Source organism: Bacillus rossius, chromosome 6, assembly GCF_032445375.1.
Source record: "Bacillus rossius redtenbacheri isolate Brsri chromosome 6, Brsri_v3, whole genome shotgun sequence".
Taxonomy (NCBI): domain Eukaryota; kingdom Metazoa; phylum Arthropoda; class Insecta; order Phasmatodea; family Bacillidae; genus Bacillus; species Bacillus rossius.
The window spans coordinates 58,924,795-58,944,942 of NC_086334.1; the positions used below are offsets into that span (position 1 = coordinate 58,924,795).

Sequence of the window (20,148 nt, forward strand, 5' to 3'; positions counted from 1 at the left end):
GAGAGATATCAGATTGGGTAGAGGAAGTTGTTTTTGAATAATAATATTTATTAATTTATTCTGTATATTTTCAATTTTCATATTATCGCACATATTGATGTTGTTCCAAATTACTGAGCAGTATTCTAGTTTTGACCTAATTAATGCTAAATAAAGTAGTGATGGCCCGATATCCAAAAACCTGATACCGATACAGATTCCGATATTTCCAAATTTACCGATCCAATACCCGATACCCGATATTCCGATAATAGGCCTATCTCATTTCTAAAACTGATTCTATAAAATTGTGGTTCTGGAGTACTGTTAGAAACAATAATGAAAAATTTTAAATATTAAATATTATGTGAATGTATATTATTTTTATTAATTGTAAAATATTGTAAATTCACATTAAATGAAAGCTAGTAATGAAGTAATCATAATGGCCTACAAATAAGCTCTCTAAATTCAAGGTCTTAAAAAATTAAATTGTTTTTCAAGGCCAGATAAAGCAATATTCTGGTATAGGTATTACCTACAGTATGAAAAAAACATATTGTAACTACAAGAAAACAAATTTGAGATTTTTGTGGAGAAATGTTGAGAAATCTTGTAGCTGTCCGGTATAAGTCTCTAGTATATTTGCTTATAATGTATGAATCACGAATCACTGCATGTACTTAGTCCAGTGTCTCAACTGTAATCTACGAAAAATACCGTCCGAAAAACATCAAACTTTTGTACCCTTTGTAAAATTTCATCACGGTAAACGACACGCTAGAAAGGAAGGTCTTCAAGTAGCAAATTTTGTGACCATTGTTCGAGCGTATCACTCCATTTATTGGTGCGAAAACACGTTAAAAATTAATGAAAAGTAATTTCAATACAACTTTGAAACATACTGCAGAGTTTATAAAACCACACATCTTTATTTATGTTGTTGGCAAAGCACTCAACATAGCCAACATAATACCTTTGCTGCAACTTGCCCTACTTAAACACGTTTCATATTTTAGCTTTTGTAAAACTTACGTAACGTCTTTGTATAGAACAGCAGTTGGCGACCATGAAACGACACGGAAAAAAAATGCCTGTTATATCAAGCAGCAACTTTATTCTTCTTCATGTTTACTTACGGCTACACCACTTATTAAATTAAATATCCTAATTATTTTCGTTTATGTTTTTTTCAATTTATGTACACTTAGTGAACTTCGAAAATTCACCAAGCGAAAACATTTTGCGAATATCTGAAACGAATAAATATGCACTAATGACTGGGATTTGTGTACACATGGAAGAATTGTACCGTCGGGATGCATTGCAGTATCAGAAAGAAGAAATAGGCTTGAAATTGTTTCAGTGGAAAATATGCTTGGAAGTACTAGGTAATATGGTGACGTAAAGAAAGATAAATTACGCCCGCGGAAAATAAGCTTGGAATTACGGTTAAGGTTATGTGAGAAGTATTATTGGCGAAAGCAAACATCGGTTATCAAAATATCGCAAATATTTACCGATGTCCGATATTGAAATATGTGCCGATATTACCGATATCCGATATCGAATATCGAATATCGGGCCATCACTAAAATAAAGTGAGAGGATAGAATCAGTTTTGGTAGCATAACATGTGACATATGTATTTAATTAAAGCTAATGTTCTTCGGGAATTAGAAATTAAATGTTGAACGAACTAGAAATTAAATGTTGAACATGTTGGTGAAAGAACAATTTAGAATCTAGAATGATACCTAAATCTTTGAGAGAAGAGGATTTCTGAATTAAGGTGTTGCCCAATTTATAATCGTATTTGATAGGAAGGTATTTTCTGGTAAAGGATATTATTTTTGTTTTGCCTTTGTTGAGGGTCACAAGATTGGCTTTACACCAGTTATTAATTTCATTAATGTCAGTTTGTAATAATAAATAGTCATTAAAAGAGAAAATTTTTCTACTTATTTTTAGATCATCTGCGAATAGAGTGCCAGAAGAATGATTCAGAATTTGAGTAATATCATCAATAAATATGTTAAAAAGTAAAGGAGACCAGGTAATACCTTGAGGAACTCCAGAACTAGCTATAAAATTTGAAGAATTGGAGTTGTTGATAGATACAAAAAAAAGTTTGATTTTTAAGGTAGCTAGAAAACCAATTAACATAATTGTCACTAAGACCGAAATTATGTAACTTGCCTAATAGTAATGAATGGTTTACAGTATCAAAAGCTTTAGCAAGATCAAAATAGCAGGCATCTACCTGACCCCTGCTAATGACTTCATTAAAAATAGGATTGAGGAAAGTAATTAGATTGGTGGCTGTGGTCATTCCTGATCTAAAGCCATGTTGATTATTAGATAAACGATATTTAGTTGGAAATTAGTGATTTTAAAAACTATTTTTTCAAAAATTTTAGAGAGACCATTTAATAGTGATATTGGTCTATAGTTAACCACATTTAATTTGCTACCATTTTTATGAATTGGAATGACCTTTGCAATTTTCCATTTATTTGGAAAAACTTGGGTTCTTAAACTAGTATTAAATAAATGTTTTAATAGGGGTACTAATATATTTGAACAGCCTTTCAGAATAAAATTAGGAATCCCGTCGGGTCCTGTAGACATTGAGGGTTTTAGAGCCCTTATGCCCCAAAGCACAAGGCTGTCAGAAACAGAGGGAACAGATATTGTATCAAGGAATGAATTTAAGGTGGGAACTTGGTAATTGACATTAGAGGACACATAAACACTTGAAAAGTATTCAGCAAATACATTAGTCAACACCACTGGATCACTAAATACAACATCATTAACTTTTAACGAGTGCTGTTCATGATAACAGTTTTTTATTAATTTGACATAGCGCCAAAACTTCTTAGGGTTGTTCTTGATATTATTGTTAGTGGTTCTGGTCCAATTTATTTTATCACGCTTGATAAGATATTTGGTTTGTTTTCGAAAGAATGAAAATTTAGTATAATAGTACAGATTTTTGTTTCTTCTGTAAAGTTTGTGAAAATGTTTCTTGGATTTTAAAGCTTGAATTAAGTCTTTTGAAAACCAAACAGGGTATTTAGATGGTTTGCTAACGAAAACGGGGATGAATTCATTAATATTGTGACATATACAAGTACTAGTTAATTGATCAACAAGATAGCTAACATCAGTAGATTCATAGAAATTTGACCAATCATAGTTTTTAACAGCATTGTAAAGACCAAGATAGTCACCATTTATATAGGACCTAGAGACTCATATCAGTTTTGGCTTCTCATGTAAAATCATGTTTTTAACTATGTATTGCTCTTTTTCCGAAACTTTCAGATTCATTTGACGAGCACTCACAGACTCCTGGAACAAGTAGATGGCAAAATGAAGCTGGTTGATGGCATCAGCGTCGAAGTCCAGTTCCTCCCTCAGCGTGTGGATGGCAGCCTCAAGGGCCTCCTTGTTCTGGTCGGAGATGAAGTCTCTGAGGCCTCTGATCAGCGTCTCCAGCAGGGACTGTACGACACACACACTCCGCACTTAGATGTTTGTGTTCTTCGCATCCAGCACAAACACTAAACCTATTAAAAAGAGGGTCGTCTCACATGCCACATTGGTTATTTTATTTTCTTGTCATTACTATTGACCAAGGGCATTACCTGTAAATTTATTATAATAGATCTCTCACATTTTGTGTTTCATCTTAAAATTTTTGCTACAGATATTTACAAAAATTTATCTAATAGCTGTAAAATGTAATTATGCACACTTGTGTGATTTTTTACAGCTAAAAAAAAAAACACATTTGGTACATATCTAATGAGAAAATTTGTTACAGTAAATCAAATTCCAGAGACCTACTGGAATAAATTTGCAGGACAAACCCTGAAATAATATTAATGACAAGAAAATGAAAAACCAACTCATGTGTCTGAACAAGCTCCAAAGAATAAAAGTTACATAGGATTAAAAGATCATACCCTACAGATCCTCAAATCTTGCTTGACAGCAGGTCAAGAATTTCAAGTATTTCATGCACTTCACCAAGCAAGGCTGCAAATGGTTAGTTAGAAACACAATGTTTTAAACGAAACAGTTATTGGGGTACAGTCTACAAAGCTGAGAACCAAAGGTACGAGCAAAGTTGCCCAAAAATTTAACTCATTAATAATACACACTAGACGATTTCACACATTTTTCAGAATAACGTAGACAGTACAAAATAATGAAGCCTCTGTGATTATGCATATGAATGTGAGAGTAAATCCAAAATCAACCCCTATGGACCTAACTTGCTGCCACATTACAAGCCCTTCTCGCTACTCGAATGACTGAAGGGACCCAGCCAACATCAATGCTCTCTCTCATCACCGCTCCTGCTAGATGCTGACTAGCGAGGTTCGTGATGTGATCTGCGTTCTGTACACACAAGGACGTAGAGCCTCTAATAAGCAACCACCCAACTTCAACTGCATCGTATCTGAAGATAATTTTTTCAAACACTATCATAAAAGAGGCTCCAATCAAAAGACACTTTTGTACTTTTTCGTGTCAATTATTAAATTGCAGTTATAATTTTCTTTTAAAAAAAAAATGTGATGTAAAGTTATAAATTAATCCTAAATTACATTCAGTTAATATTTGTGAAAAGAATCGTCAAGGAAAAAATTTAAAAATAAAAAATTGGTTGTCTGTAAAGTCGGTTTACGGACGATAGTTTAACGTGACGATATAACAAAACATTGATGAAATGATTGATTCAGAAGAAAAGGAAATATCATATTCGGCCTGAGACTGAGCCGTAATAGGTTTTTGCAACCAAACCATTTAGGCATTAAAAATATTATATTCTTTGAGGAAGAATTTTTTTTTTTAAATTTTTCTATCTTTTGTATGATAAAATCTACCTCTGCATACTTTTATGAATAAAGTTGAATCTTTTTATTGAATTATCACTATTTTGTATGGATACAAAGGAGTGAAATGAAATGTACAATTTAATTAATAAATTTACTTTTATTTGCATTCATTATTCAAATATATTTATTACTTTTGAAATGTTAAGTGCACCGTATTTATTTTTAAAAGTACAAAAAAAACTTCGCACCTGCCGGGATTCGAACCGACAACCTTACAATTAAAAGATAGCGCCGCTGATCGTTCACCCACGATGCCATATTCGGTAATTAATAGTTTTAGCTGTTATATGTACATTTATAAAAATTTTGTTCACGGTAGGGGAATAATATTATTTCGTTTTTATAACTCGATTTTATAACAAATACGCATCCCAAATACACCAAACTTATTTATGATGTGTTACAATATTTTTTTAAAACATTGTGCAAAAGATCCCGGTTGTAATTTGAATTATTAGGTGTAACTGTAAAACACCATTGTTGGTTCAAAATGTATTTGGATATTCAACATTACTTTTAAATAACTGTACCGATTGTGCTGAAAATCGGTGGACAATTGTTAAACTACATTATATATTTAAATTCAAATGACGAAAATATTATTGAAAAGTCAAATCGATGGTCGTTCCAATAGAGTGGAAGAGAGATGCCACGCATGCGTAGGCCCTACAATGAGCATGAAGAGAGATGCCACGCATGCGTACAATGAGCAAATAGGACACATCCGTAGTGGGACATCCGTAGTGGGACACTTTTTCGTGCGTGCAGCTGGCGTTCATTGATTTATTAGACGTTGTCACGTCAAAATACAAGAAATTGCAAACTGATTATTAATTTAACATTCACAACCATTAAAAAAAAAAAAAAAAAAAAAATCACACATGTAAAGAAATAAGTAAATATCTGTAAAGGCTATAGTAGATTTAACATGCACAAGAAGCCAGTTTGGTGGAAACGACCTAGAAAGCTACCGACACCACAAGCAATAGAGAGAAACCCGGCAAACGGGACGCAGTTACCGGCGTGAGCGCGGTGTCCCCGACGTCGCGACACAGGTTCTTCATCCACACCTCGCATATCTTGTGCTCGTCCTGACTGAGCACGCGCGACAGCGTCATGCGACGCTGCGAGTCCTTCTTCAGCAGGTAGAAGCCGTCCTGCTCGGCCCTGGGCCCGGTGCTGAGCTCCACCTCGGGGGAGAGGAGGCCGCCCGACGAGCTGCGCCGAGTCATGCTGAGCCCCTCCTGGTCCGACTCGCACGTCGTCGTCGAGCTGCAGGCACAGGCACCCGGTCGGCTGAGGACGTCGCTCAGAGACGCCGGGGATCAACAAATGGATGAGTGAATTAAATCATGAATGAATAATTGTATCAATGAAGAAGTGTATGAATCAATTAATGCATGAATGAATAAGTCAGTACATGAATGAATGAATTATAGGTGGTTCAGGCTTAGGGCTTGGCTTCCACCACTATTTTGACTTGCAGCATTTTGCAAATTCACAAATTTTTATAAAGAAATATAATTTTTTTTTAAAATAGGACTATAGAAGTATATTTGTATGCATTTCCCATGTGTGAAAACTCATAAAATTATTTAGATTGAGTGACCACATACAAAAAGACCCAAATACAATGTCAAGGCAAAAATTTTTTAACTACATGAAAATTTGCCACACTTTCAGAAAAGCATGTAGCATTTTATCTTAACAAAAAAAAATTCAAGATAGATTGCAAAATGTAATGCTGATACAGTGGACTATATGGACTTAAGTACAAAAATTATAGGATGAAATTTTAATAATCCAACATTGTGGGTTACATGAACAATTCTCAGCAGCCTTGCTTAATTTAAGATGTACTTTCACTGTCCTTTCGTTCCATGCCTGAACAATTTTCAAGAGCCCAGTAACTAGTAGCTAAGGATGTGTTGAGCAAGGCAAAACTTATATAGCTACCAAGCCACATATAATTTGAATGTACACAAAAAAAATATTTAAATGTCATCAATTTTAAACATCAAACTTTTCATAATACATTAAGTCGAGAAACTACTCGTTTTGATTATGCTGCTAACCTAACTGGATGAAGGCTACACAAGAGTCCGAACATGTTCTTTCGTTTTAAGTTCATTGGCAGTAAATGATTTTTCAACAGTTAACTATCAAAAGTGTTCAGACAGACGTGAATGGCATAGGGGTCGGTAGAGACAATGAGATGACGAGAAATCTCCCCCCGGCTCACTGTAACATCTGCAGTGTTTCGCACACGAGAAAGCTTTGGGTTTGGCCTCGCCAGGAACTGAACCCTGGATCAGCTCGGTGACCTGACCACGTGACCACCACGACCCCACAGAGAGAGAGACTGAACTCTTGCCACCCATACTGCAGTGACTATAGTCTTGTCTCACGCTTAGACTGCAGTACAGAGCAAATTGCGCCCACTATTGCCAGATTGATACTACTCAGATTGTTAACATTAAAATTCTTATTTTGTATATTATCAACAATTATAATAAGTTTAAATATATATATTTTTTTAATTTTAATATTAATCGATTTTTTTAAGACCTCAAAATAGTGTCTTTTGGCAGTATTATTACAGTCATACACAATCTGAAAGAAAAATTATCAATTCTTAACACAAATTATTATTTCACTGGAGAAACTATTTGTAGCAGTTGTTCATTATTAATAACAAGGCATCCAATTACTTATGTGCTATGGTCAAACATAGGCAACTTTTTTTAATATTAAATGATGTAAAATGTTTTGATTACAAAAATGGTTGAAACCAAGAAGTGTCTTGAAGATAAGTCTCCTTAGATGTAAGAATTGAACATTATCATTTGATGCTCATAATGAAATGTAACAAGAAACTGTATTTCTCAAATTCTCATTCAAAATTTTTCTTTACGAAATAAAAAGTTGTGTACAAAACTGTGATCTTTGCACATATCTGGCAACAGAGTATGACGAAACAAGGACAGCACTAATAGCAGACATCATGCATTGGAAAGAGAGAGTAAATGCCCATTAAAATGCACACTGAAAATTAACACGCGAAATACTAAGTTCAGCAAGTGAGCGAGTCTCAACAAAACATCTTGGCGGCCAGCCCCCACTAGTTGCCTGCTAAATGGTCCTCGGACCCACACTTATCACTGCTGATGACAATTAAAATGTCTCGGCTGAATACAGAATGTTACGAAAATACTGACAGGTTACCTGAAAAGTTTCCTGCAGTGATACATTCCCTGCAGTTAGAATTTTCACCCGCCAAGACGTTTGATGCATACAGCAAATACTTTTACTATTGACATTCAGAACTGCCAAATAACTACTACGAAGTTCCCAGTTACAAATTTATGAAACTCTGCATAAATATTTTTATTATGGCTCAAATAATGCCATACCAAGTACTTATAACTTGAGCAGTTCTACCCCATTTGAAAGTTTATTAAACTGCTTTATTTTTTTTTGCTTGGAAATATTAACAGAGAAAAGAAATAACTCAACTTTTAAAATTGTTTATAAAATATTGCTAAAATTTACATTTTACAGACCTAATATAGAAATCCTACAAGAACTAATAAAATTTATAAAATGAATATATATACTTTTCTTTTGAATGAAAACTATGTGTCTAAAATTAAAATTCAATATTTTACTAAATTAAGGTTATTGACATATTTTAGATCTCAGATTCTAATTTTTAAACCAAACTATTGTTACAATGATGCAAAAATATACAGTGAAACCCTGATTATCCGTTTTCCAATGGACCATGAGTAAAAAACGGATAATCCAGGAAATCCTACAATGTGGGAACACACTCTAAAGTTACCAAATGCACAATGTATGTACTATTGCAAAAACTTTCAGTGAATCAGTTAGGTATTTCCATAAACTGACACCAGCAGCACACTGTATATACACTATCAATATTGGAAAATTATACAGCAAAACCCCTTATTTGCACTTTTCATGGGGACAAAGTAAAAAAGTGTAAAAAGCGGGAAAGTGTAAATAAAGGGAAAAGTAAGAAATACATTAAAGTTAATTAAAATACAGTCGCATCCTGCAGCGTTCATAACAAATGCGGGCTACATTACACATACGCATTGCACCACAGTAAAAAAATTTTAAATAAAAGGGCAGCCAATTGGAAATTTACCGTCAATAGCGCGCCGTGCGCGCAGAAAGGTCATCGTACTCAATCAGCTGTTATGGCGCGGCGTAGCCGCCGGCTGGCTCTCTGTGTTGTCTGAGCTGCGCATGCGCAGTATAACTCACTCAACGCTCCGCCCAGACTCGTGACGTTCCATCAGCAGCCAGCCAATAGATGCGAGCTTAGCGGAAAAAAATATAAACTCCACCTCCCGTGTACCAGTTTTGTCCAGTTCTAATACTAGTTTATTGGTATACGCACCAGTTTTCTCGCTGCCGTGACGTGTTCAAGTTTACGTTCACCTTGATTTTTTGATACCAATAATTAATTATTTACGATCCCCAGATATAAATGGTTAGTTTAAAAAATATGTGTCAACTGTACAATACTTCCGAAATTATAAAATACGTTTAAAACAGTTACCAAGACTCCGCTCATTTTATCTAGTGAGGTTTATGTCTCGTACCAGTACTTCGGCTAAGTTGTGACATAAATATAGTAACAGAACGTTTATACATTCGTGAGTTTACGTTTTTCCCGAGTACATTTTAGATTGCCTCCTGCTATAATTACTCGGACTTTTACACGCCTAGGCTTAAATAATTATATGTTTAGAAATAAAAGCAACTTTTCCTGTTATAAAATATGTTTATTTTGCGATTTAAAATGTTCACTGCCGACTATAAAAGTTACGTTTTTCACAATGTTTTTAGGCCTACTATCGTTGTTACGTGATGTAAATAGCGGGATGGATTAGATTTTTCAGACGTAATTCGCGTGAAAGTATTGTATTGGATTAAATGGGAACCAAACGGGACCTGAAGAATATAGTGCAAATAACGGGAAAACGTAAATAACGGTAACGTAAATAAGGGGTTTCACTACTTCCTTAATTTTTTTAAATGAACAAAATGTGCCATCCACTGGGATGTTTGATGCCCGAACTTGCTGGAACCAAGAAAACAAAACTTTCTCAAGCTCACTGTATTTCGACTGTCTTGCCATTTTCCGTTTTTTTGAAGACTGGCCGAACTGATTTGCTTGTTTCCGAATCTCATTTCCTCTAGCGAAGATAGAATTAAGAGTCGATGGAGGAATACCATAGCGCTTTGCCAAATCAACCCGTTTTTCGCCTGGATTTTTTTCAACAGCATTTATAATTTCTAAACGCTCTTTAATGGTTTGAGCCGTGCTTACGCATGTCTCACCTGTCCGCCGGCGGCTACGTGTCTACTCACGTCTCACTGTCATCCGGCTGCTACGTGACTGCGCTCTCTGTGTCTGTGGTTGCTTCCTTCTCACCTCTCTTGCCCCTCCTTGCCTCCCCTCCGCTGGAGTGTGCTCGGTCAAGCCAGTTCAGTCTGGACGGTTCGGGCTACTCCCCCCTTCCTTCCCCTCTCCCCTGTGTGCTTACTCCGCCCCTAGTTAATTAGTATATAAACCCGCTACTAGCGGTGTCGCTACCTGCAGTCTGCCTTGACGTTTGGTGTGTGCACTTGTGCACTTGGTGACGTCGAAGCCGTGGTCACGGGCGTGAGTAACATAGAACTTTAATAAAGTGTGTGTTGGTATGTAGTGGCTAGTTTACCTAAAGTTGTGTTTGTCAATTTTCCCTTTCGTTGGCCACGTTCTAAGTTCTCGTTTATTATCAGTTGTTCTCTCTTCGCCCATGACCATATGGCTCGCGCGCTGTCAATATTTAGTGTGTTGTGATTTTGATTTAAATATCTGGTCTGACTGCAGGTCACTGGGAAACATTATAAATACCTGGTTAAAGTAGGCTGGTTTACAGATATTGGTTTCTAATCTCGTTTACCGATTGCGTCACCACCTGATGTTATTTTTTGGCGCCATGATCTAGATGTATTTTTTAAAGTATGCCTAGTTGTATACACGTATGTCTTGCGTATCGTATGTGTGTCTTTATGGTAAAAGCTAGGATAACTTTCCTTGATCATTTAATCATGATGGACTACTAAGAGTACAACTTAATGAGACATTGGTTTATATATTTGTTATGTTAGAGGTTGTTGCTAATGTGAATAAATATTAGTCTTGCATAGATCTTGGGTTATTCTTTAGATGGTGTGCCGTAATTACCCCTACACCTCCTGCTTTTTTAAGAAACCTTGTATTTTACAATTTTTTTTAAATCATCCTTGGCTGGTTCAGCTTGAAGGATGCTGTGACGTTTTGAACATACCTTGCGCACAGTATGGTTCAGGTTTTAACCTCTTTTGTAGGCCGATACATATCAATGAACCTTTACAAATTTCACACGTGCATTAGAGTTAAATGCGTAAAGCTAATTTACCGTAAACAAAGAAAATCTCGCGCATATACGGCCGGCCACGGAAACGCTAGGATGAACAATTTCGTCTATGTTTCTCGCAGGATTTCACTGTCGCTAAATAGAAACGTGTTTACGTTGGGGGTTGGGCTAGTATGTACAGTATATCGACCACGGTTATATTGTTGTGTCGATTATCGTACAAAGCAAGAACTATCGTGCGAGCGTTAGCTTTCGTCTGTTGTTTTATCGAAGTTGGTGAACCTGTTAGCAACAGCGTCATGCTCACTTTATTCGGTTTCTTTTAGTAATGGCCGCCATATGTAAATATTGGTATTGCGTGTCGTGTAGACACTCGTAAACTGGAATATTTCTCGGGAATTTGAATGTGAAATCGGTAAAAAGCCTGTAAAGTTCAACCTGTTAAACCGGGTTAAAAAATATTCGTAAACGATGGAAAGGGGATTCTTTTAACATTGTTCTTGCAGGATTTTTTCGGGACCACGGACATTGAACAATAAAACCGGGAAATTCTACAATGCGGGAACAAATAAACGAGGTTTCACTGTACAGTACAACCCTGTTATAACATTCTCCAAGGGACCAACATAAAAAAATGTTATAAGCAGGAAAATGTTATAAGCAGGAAATCATCTTCACTTTGTAAAAATTATGCGTGGATTGATTAAATTAAAAAGTATAGGTAAAACAACACAAAATACAGGAGTATTACACTAAGTACAGCAATAGAGTGGAAAATTGGTTAATTTTATTTATAGGTAATACCTAATAATATGCTAAAGAAAAAAAAATGTTTTGTACGATACAGTTCAGAGTCGAAACAGAAATATTCAACTCTTTTGCAATCACAACACGCGTTTTGTTGGGGTTCCTGTCCACTTGGTTAATAAACTGAATTTTTTCAGCTACAGAATATATTTTCGCTTATATTTATCGGCCATCATAACCGTACAAAAACCTGAATAAAATTTCAATACGGCATATTTTAATTAAATACGACCGTGACTACAATAAGTAAAAAAAAAAAAAAAATTACGGTAAAGGTTAACCACAAACAAAAGCTGTGAATATATCCATAGAACAGTTAACCATTTCAAGGTGTTAAACCTTTGCAACAAAAACCAGCACCATAGACTACAGTAGCACTGTTTCCGACCATGTATCAGTGCACAAAATGTGCATCATAAGTATAAAGGAACAAGTCATAGGCTAACAAGCGCGAACAGGACGCCATATCGATAGTCGATCCGGTGCAAGTTGTGGAGTGCGTGTGTACCACGTCTATGGTGAACTACTCAAATGTAAACATCTGATGTTCGTATATGCGTGCTGTATTTTCTAGCTATGGTTTCACTCTAAATTATGACTTTGAAGGAAGGGATAATGCAAATTGTGGCAGTTATCAAAGCAAATTTGAACGTTAAAGGCGGGAATGTAGAAATTTTAATATTGTTACAGGCGGGAAATTAAAGCATTGTGATAAATGGAGAAATGACGGGACCATGAAATTATGGTGTTATAGGCGGGAAAATGTTAAAAACGGGAATGTTATAACCGGGTTGTACTGTATTTCCTTAAACGTAAGGTGAGTGTTAGAAAGAAAATATTAGGTAATATACAATTAATAATAAAACAGTGATTCAATGATGCGACAAGAAGAAAAAGAACCTGCGCAGATCCCAAGGTCTCAGGGTGATCACACGAAGAGAGCATCGAGTAGGGGAGGGAATTAGTACTGTAGCGCTTCCTGGCTGATAACACAGATCGCGCACGGCTGTCTGGAAGGCGTAACTACATGAACAGAACTACGCTATGGCTTCTACGTCGGGGTTGAAATCGCGCATTAAATCTGGCACTCCACTGCGGGGACAATCTCAGGAGATAGTCCACAATTTTGCAACACATTTCAGCGAACAAAAATACTTGTTTAAATTGACGTACAATGTCCCTGAAACAAGTGCTGCAACAGGTGTGTCAATATCAACAGTTAAATGCTAGCAGAGGGTAGGGCAAAGAGTAAAGCCAGTTTGACGTTTTCGACATTGACAGATAAGAAAAAAACAGCACAGGAAAATAATTGAAGTAAACAATTTTACATGTGGTGCTGTGCGGTGAAAATTCCAGAGTTTCATAATGTAAGAAAATCGGTTCCCACATTAAATAAGCTAAATAAGGCTTTACAAGAAGACGGAGTTTTGAAGTTGATGTCGCCCAAGGGCTCATTCGCGTAGCCCGTTATGCCACCTCGACACCTCCTCTCCGGAGGGGAGTGCAACGCGACAATCGACTGTGTGACGATGCTCGCCAGTTTATCATCACCATCAGCGCTCGAGAGGGAAGGGTGTGCACGCGGCATGGAGGACGCTACCCGAATTATACCAGCATGTGCGCGTCGCGGATCAGAGAGCCACCGTCACTCCTGCCGTCTGCTGCAGCCACGCGGCGACGTCACGCCCTGAAACGAGTCTCTGCTCGCCCTGCGAACTGGCCCGCAGGTACAAAATCATGGTCAGTTGGTGCCCCTAAAGAAACCACTTCGAATGGCAGAGGCAGTAGGGCAACAAAGTGTAGCAGGGAATACTTGCAAACCAAGAAGAAGCTAGGATTTCTCTGGAAAAGTGTCAATCAAAGGGAAAGATTTTGATTGAAAAGCCAGAAACAGCTGCTTGGAGAAGATGCTATCTTGAACCAATACATGAATTTCGTAAGGCTGGCAGAACCGTAGTTTATGTTGACAAAACTTATGTTCATGCTACATACAGCGTTAAGTTCTTGTTGGCAGTCAGATACGTAAATAGACTACATATAATGTCATGATAAGCATTTAACATTTTAAAACCAGTTCTTTCTATACGAGTTATGTGAATGAGTGACAAGTTTCACCATATCTGAATCATTCACTAGAGTTCAAAACTCAATAGGAATTACTTTTTGTTTTCTTAAAATTGTGAATATGGATAGCAATTTAAGCTAAAATAAATTTCCCCTTAACATAAGTTTACTAATTACAATAGCATAAAACTATTCTGCAAATGTAACAATTCTTACTGAAAATTCCTTTAGTATTAAATTTTAAGTAACCAAAAATTAATGAGTGACCAAGGTAATGTTATGCCAAACATTTTAATAACTTAGAGGATTTATTTTAAGCTGTGGCAGTTACCAAACAAATTTATTATTTTTTTTAATTTTGGTCTACATACAAGATTTTTCTGTTTAATGGTTCTATTAATATAAAAGCAACAATATATATATATTAAAAAAAATTATATATATATATAACTTTTTTTAATGCTGTGCTGTGTACAAAAAAAAATTATATTGAACACAAAAATGGACAGGCCCACAAATCCTCGCAGACTGCAGATTGTATACAAAAAACACAATAAGCAAATAAATTTTTAAATTGCAACATTTTGCTGGTTGGACCAGCTTTCTCAGGTGGCAAGATACAATGGCCACTTGAGAAAGATTTCGCAATTACCAAGTTCTCTTGCTTCCATAAAGAGATGTGAAGATAATCTGCAGAAATTAGACGATAATGTCCAAGTTCACAAAAACTTTCTAAGCTCAGTTAATTTATCAGGAGACTAGTGGAACAAACCTGCACGAAAAAATAGATCCTCCAAAACCATGTGCCAGACTACAAGACACTGAAATAAATTCTTTGAGATCAACAGAAATAAGATGCTGCATACCTAGAAAAGCAGGTTGTCAACTATCAAGCAAACAGCTAGATGAAGCTCAAGTATTCCTGTAACCGCATGAACTTCGCTGTGGCACAAAGAGCAAAACACATTGAAGACATTGTCTCAGGAGTACACGATACTGTCAGACACCTGTGAAAAGCCACAGAAAGTGATACATGCACAGACTTCCTTCTTGCAACTTCAGCAGCGATGAAAGAACAGCAATGAAGGAGCTGCACAGTGACAAGGATAAAGTAATGTTATAGGCAGACGAAAGGAATGCTACTTTTGTAACGAATACTTTGGACCGTAAAACCCAGATTTATCTTCTTGCTGATCAGGCATACTTAAGTCAACCACAATCCACTCGCATTGAGACAGCTACAAAGAAACTAGTCACTGAGTCAGCTGTAGAGGAAATAACTAACAAATATCTTGTCACAGATGCCAGAACACTAACACATTCTTTGGCCTCTACAAGACACATGAAAAGAATATACCTCTCTGTTCTATAGTCTGTGCCATCAGATCTCCCACCCAAGCTCTCAACAATTCCTTCAACAAAATAATTCAACTGATTGTTCCTACTCCATCCTATGAACTCAACATTGTGGTACATCCAACACAATTCTCAAACAAATGTTTCCTTCGACCAAAAGATATTTTGGTCAGCTTCTATGTGAAATCTCTCTTTGCTTAAGTGCCTATTCAAATCCTACATTACCGCCGTGGTGAGAATAAACTGAGCAGAGAGATGGTTAAGCTTACAGAATACTGACAAAAGTAAGAAGCTTCCATCGGTTTGCCAATCTCTTCTAGTTGCCAACACCTTCATGGCTGACTTCAAGAAAAAACAATAAATATCTTTGAATTAAACCCAAAACACTGATACAGAATTATAGATGAAATCATTGTAATTTGTAGCCATGGCAAAGAAAGAACCTAGACTTTCCAAAACTTATGAACAGCATTCATCCAAACATACAGTACATCATGTATGTATATAACAGATGTTAAACTGCCTGTTCTGGATGTGCTAGTAAAAAAGAATGAGGGCAACCACATCAGTCACTGAGTCTACAGGAAAGAAAATTTACAATGATGATCATAATCAATAGAACAATTTGAAAAGATGAGAGTTTTGAGAAAAGATGAAGCACCTGAACATAGCAAATGAATACACAAAAACTGAAATTAATAAAGCACTCACTAAAAGAACAATAATATCGTGCAAAGTTTTAATTCCTTACATACAAGAAGTTTCCAACCACACAGTCAGTCTTCTTGGGAAGTAGGCAAATCCATTATCTTCAAACCCATAAATAACAATGAGTGGACCCTGACATCAGTAAAAGATAAGGCTCTAGCTAAAACCCTTGCTGAAGTTTACAAAAAACCCTATTCAAATGGCAAATTTATACTGGACAAAATGACACGTGAATCTAAAAACATCAGCAACTACAAACATGAAAACATACAATAGTATAGCAGAACAATCCACTCAAACTAGCTACAGCATTAAATTAGATAAGTTTAATACCATCCCTACTACAGCAAAACCCCTTATTTGCACTTTTCATGGGGACAAAGTAAAAAAGTGTAAAAAGTGGGAAAGTGTAAATAAAGGGAAAAGTAAGAAATACGTTAAAGTTAAGTAAAATACAGTCGCATCCTGCAGCGTTCATAACAAATGCGGGCTACATTACACATACGCATTGCACCACAGTAAAAAAATTTAAAAAAACGGGCCGCAAATTGGAAATTTACAGTCAATAGCGCGCAGTGCGCGGAGAAAGGTCATCGTACTCAATCATCTGTTATGGTGCGGCGTAGCCGCCGGCTGGCTCTCTGTTGTCTGAGCTGCGCATGCGCAGTATAACTCACTCAACGCTCTGCCCTGACGCGTGACGTTCCATCAGCAGCCAGCCAATAGATGCGAGCTTAGCGGAAAACAATATAAGCTCCACCTCCCGTGTACCAGTTTTGTCCAGTTCTAATACCAGTTTATTGGTATACGCACCAGTTTTCTCGCTGCCGTGACGTGTTCAAGTTTACATTCATCTTGATGTCTTGATACCAATAATTAATTATTTACGATCCCCAGATATAAATGGTTAGATTAAAAAATATGCGTTAACTGTACAATACTTCTGAAATTATAAAATACGTTTAAAACAGTTACCAAGACTCAGCTCATTTTATCTAGTGAAGTTTATGTCTTGTACTAGTATTTCGGCTAAGTTGTGACATAAATATAGTAACAGAACGTTTATACATTCGTGAGTTTACGTTTTTCCCGAGTACATTTTAGATTGTCTCCTGCTATAATTACTCGGACTTTTACACGCCTAGGCTTAAATTATTATATGTTTAGAAATAAAAGCAACTTTTCATGTTATAAAATAAGTTTATTTTGCGATTTAAAATGTTCACTGCCGACTATAAAAGGTACGTTTTTCACAATGTTTTTAGGCCTACTATCGTTGTTACGTGAGGTAAATAGCGGGATGGATTAGATTTTTGAGACGTAATTCGCGTGAAAGTATTGTATTGGATTAAATGGGAACCAAACGGGACCTGAAGAATATAGTGCAAATAACGGGAAAACGTAAATAACGGTAACGTAAATAAGGGGTTTCACTGTAATTATATAACTGTGAAAGTGTATTTGTCTGTTCTTCCTTTTTTCATGCAGCAACAGAACAAAAGATCAACATGATTTTTTGCATATAGTTAGTTTGTCGGCCGGAAAGTGATATAGACTAATAAATAAAAAACAAGGGGTAAATTCAGTTTTATAATAGAAAATCTTAGGAGGTAGGTCATAGACACACAAACTGTGAGTTTGTGTGATTTCTCTATGTCCGCCACACAGTCATATAGTCAAGTCTGGCAACTTCCTATCCTTTTTTTTTTGGCAAAAACATCTACTAGGTGAAGCTTGCAGTTACTAGCGAACTAAAGGCGCTAATAACAGTTCAGTTTAGTTTAGAACTTCATCAATAGATGGCGTTGCCTTGAATTTGTAACCCGCTATCGTTTGGTGCATCCATCACGACTTCCCACAAAAAGAAGCTGAAGATTGGCATCCAAGTTTTGCTGATTCGTAAGCCTTGATGCACCGAGACTGTGCAATAAATGGGACTTTAAAATCAAAAATTTGCAGTTTTTCAAGTGCATGCTCTACAGACTTGAAACTCGGCAGTGATGTTCCTTATACTACGACGTGTTTAGCCCGGGCAACACCGGGTACTCCAGCTACAAACGATACAAGTCTGCATGATCACCTGTAAATTTGTGTCTTTGTTTAAATTGTTCCAATTTAGTTGAGTATGAAACTTACTTGAAAATATATGCTGCTAAAAACTAAGGTTATTATAATTTTTCCTTCTCGTAGTGAAAGGTGTGTGAAACAGAAGCCAATGCTGTCCACGGCACATGCCAAACACGAGGCGCCAGGGCGGCGAGACACTGTGGAGCTTTACCTGGAGAAAGACAGAGCCGCAGGCATGGTGATGGGAGATAGCAGGACCGGCCCCCGGGCGCGCACAGGATTCGACTTAGTATTGAAGCCAGGACTACTGCACGCGGGGAGACAGTGCCATAAAAACAAAAACATTAGCACAACAGCACATCAGCAATCGGCACTAGTGCAGGGTCCGTGTGCAGTCGCTTCCAGGAATACAAGCAGTGCTGACACGCACAGAGCACGTTTTGGACGTGGCTAACTTGCAACTTACTTCTTAGCACGAATAACAAATATTAAAGACCAAAAACTAACTACAAAACTCCTGGTGGTGAGCCTTTTAAGCAAAACTAAAGCTATTTAGATCTCATTTTTAAGAGAAACTACACAATCCTTAAGATGCCAATTTTTCTGCTTGAGAAAACCAGTAAATAAGCCCATGTTTTAAACTAGAGATACATGTAATTAACTACTTGAGTTGTTAGTTCGTTCTAACTATCAACTACGATACTTTAGAACAACAATTGTTATGGACTTATAAAAAAAATAACTATCACTTATAACAGTAAGACAAATACATAAAGAAACTATGAAAAGGAATTAATTTTTAAACACCTCGAACTCATTTTTGATGACTACTGGTACAGACTGTACAGTCTAAAGCAATGACAAGTGCAAGTCAGTGCTGACCTACTGAGACGTATTTGCTTTACAATACAAGCTGCTACAACATAGAGGCGGAAGGTTCAGTGGAAGTCTTTGAAGTTCCTACAGAGAAAACAGAACCATTCTTAGCTTCAACTTATTAAATATGCTTGAGTGTACCTCTGAGGTACAAAAAATTATATATAAAGTAATGCTGTGACAGATATTAATGGAAAAAATACATTATTTTGCCTTTTATGTCTGGTAATAATACACATATTATTTTTAACTAACCTGTTTTCGTTATAAACATACGACCAACAATCAACAGTATACAATGGTCATAAAAAAAGTCAAATATCCGCATATGCATAATCTTACATAGTTTTAACTTTGTGTAGTAATTTAACGTATATTGTATTTACGAGAATTTAATGAATTTTTATATTATTTCTAATTAGCCTAGATTTTTAAATTCAGAAACAATAATTTTTTTTTATGAAAATAACATTTTGCTATGCCTCTTAACTTGCAGTATGTATACAATACAAATACTTGATTAAACTAAAACTGATCATCTCAGTGACAGAAATTCATTTTCTCAATGTAGACCCTGTACACTACTGAAATAAATATATTGTAATTTAAGTTAATTTGAATAACTATAAATTTATAATGTCCATAACAATGCTTGAAAACGAACAATGTGTGTTTCTTCTCTCATTCTGTAAATTTTGTGCAATTGAAAACTAAAATTGTATGTCTTAGAATAATAAATCAAGTGTGTGTTTCTTACAAAACTTAAAATATTCAATTGAATAACAAACTAAAGAAATATTTGAAGAAAACCACAAAATTATTTTAATTATATTTATACCAAAAGTTTTTTTTTTTGTCATTCTAATCTGCACTTTGGCAAACAGACCTAAATAACATTAAACAGTCAATATTAATAGTCGTAAACAGTGACAAATAAC

General features: G+C 36.0%; 1 protein-coding gene across 3 annotated transcripts in view; it reads right to left on the bottom strand.

The window, feature by feature from the left end:
- The window catches only part of LOC134533236 (mitogen-activated protein kinase kinase kinase 15), a 139,241-nt gene that overhangs the window by 48,346 nt on the left and 70,747 nt on the right, over window positions 1-20,148 (bottom strand). For 2 of the 3 annotated variants that reach the window (XM_063370641.1, XM_063370642.1), the window contains exons 18-20: window positions 18,546-18,641; window positions 5,912-6,164; window positions 3,331-3,489 (exon numbers count right to left, since the gene is read on the bottom strand). In XM_063370641.1, coding sequence (XP_063226711.1) covers window positions 3,331-3,489; window positions 5,912-6,164; window positions 18,546-18,641 — 508 coding nt within the window. The remainder of the gene's footprint in view (window positions 1-3,330; window positions 3,490-5,911; window positions 6,165-18,545; window positions 18,642-20,148) is intronic. The other variant, XM_063370643.1, reaches the window with a different exon arrangement.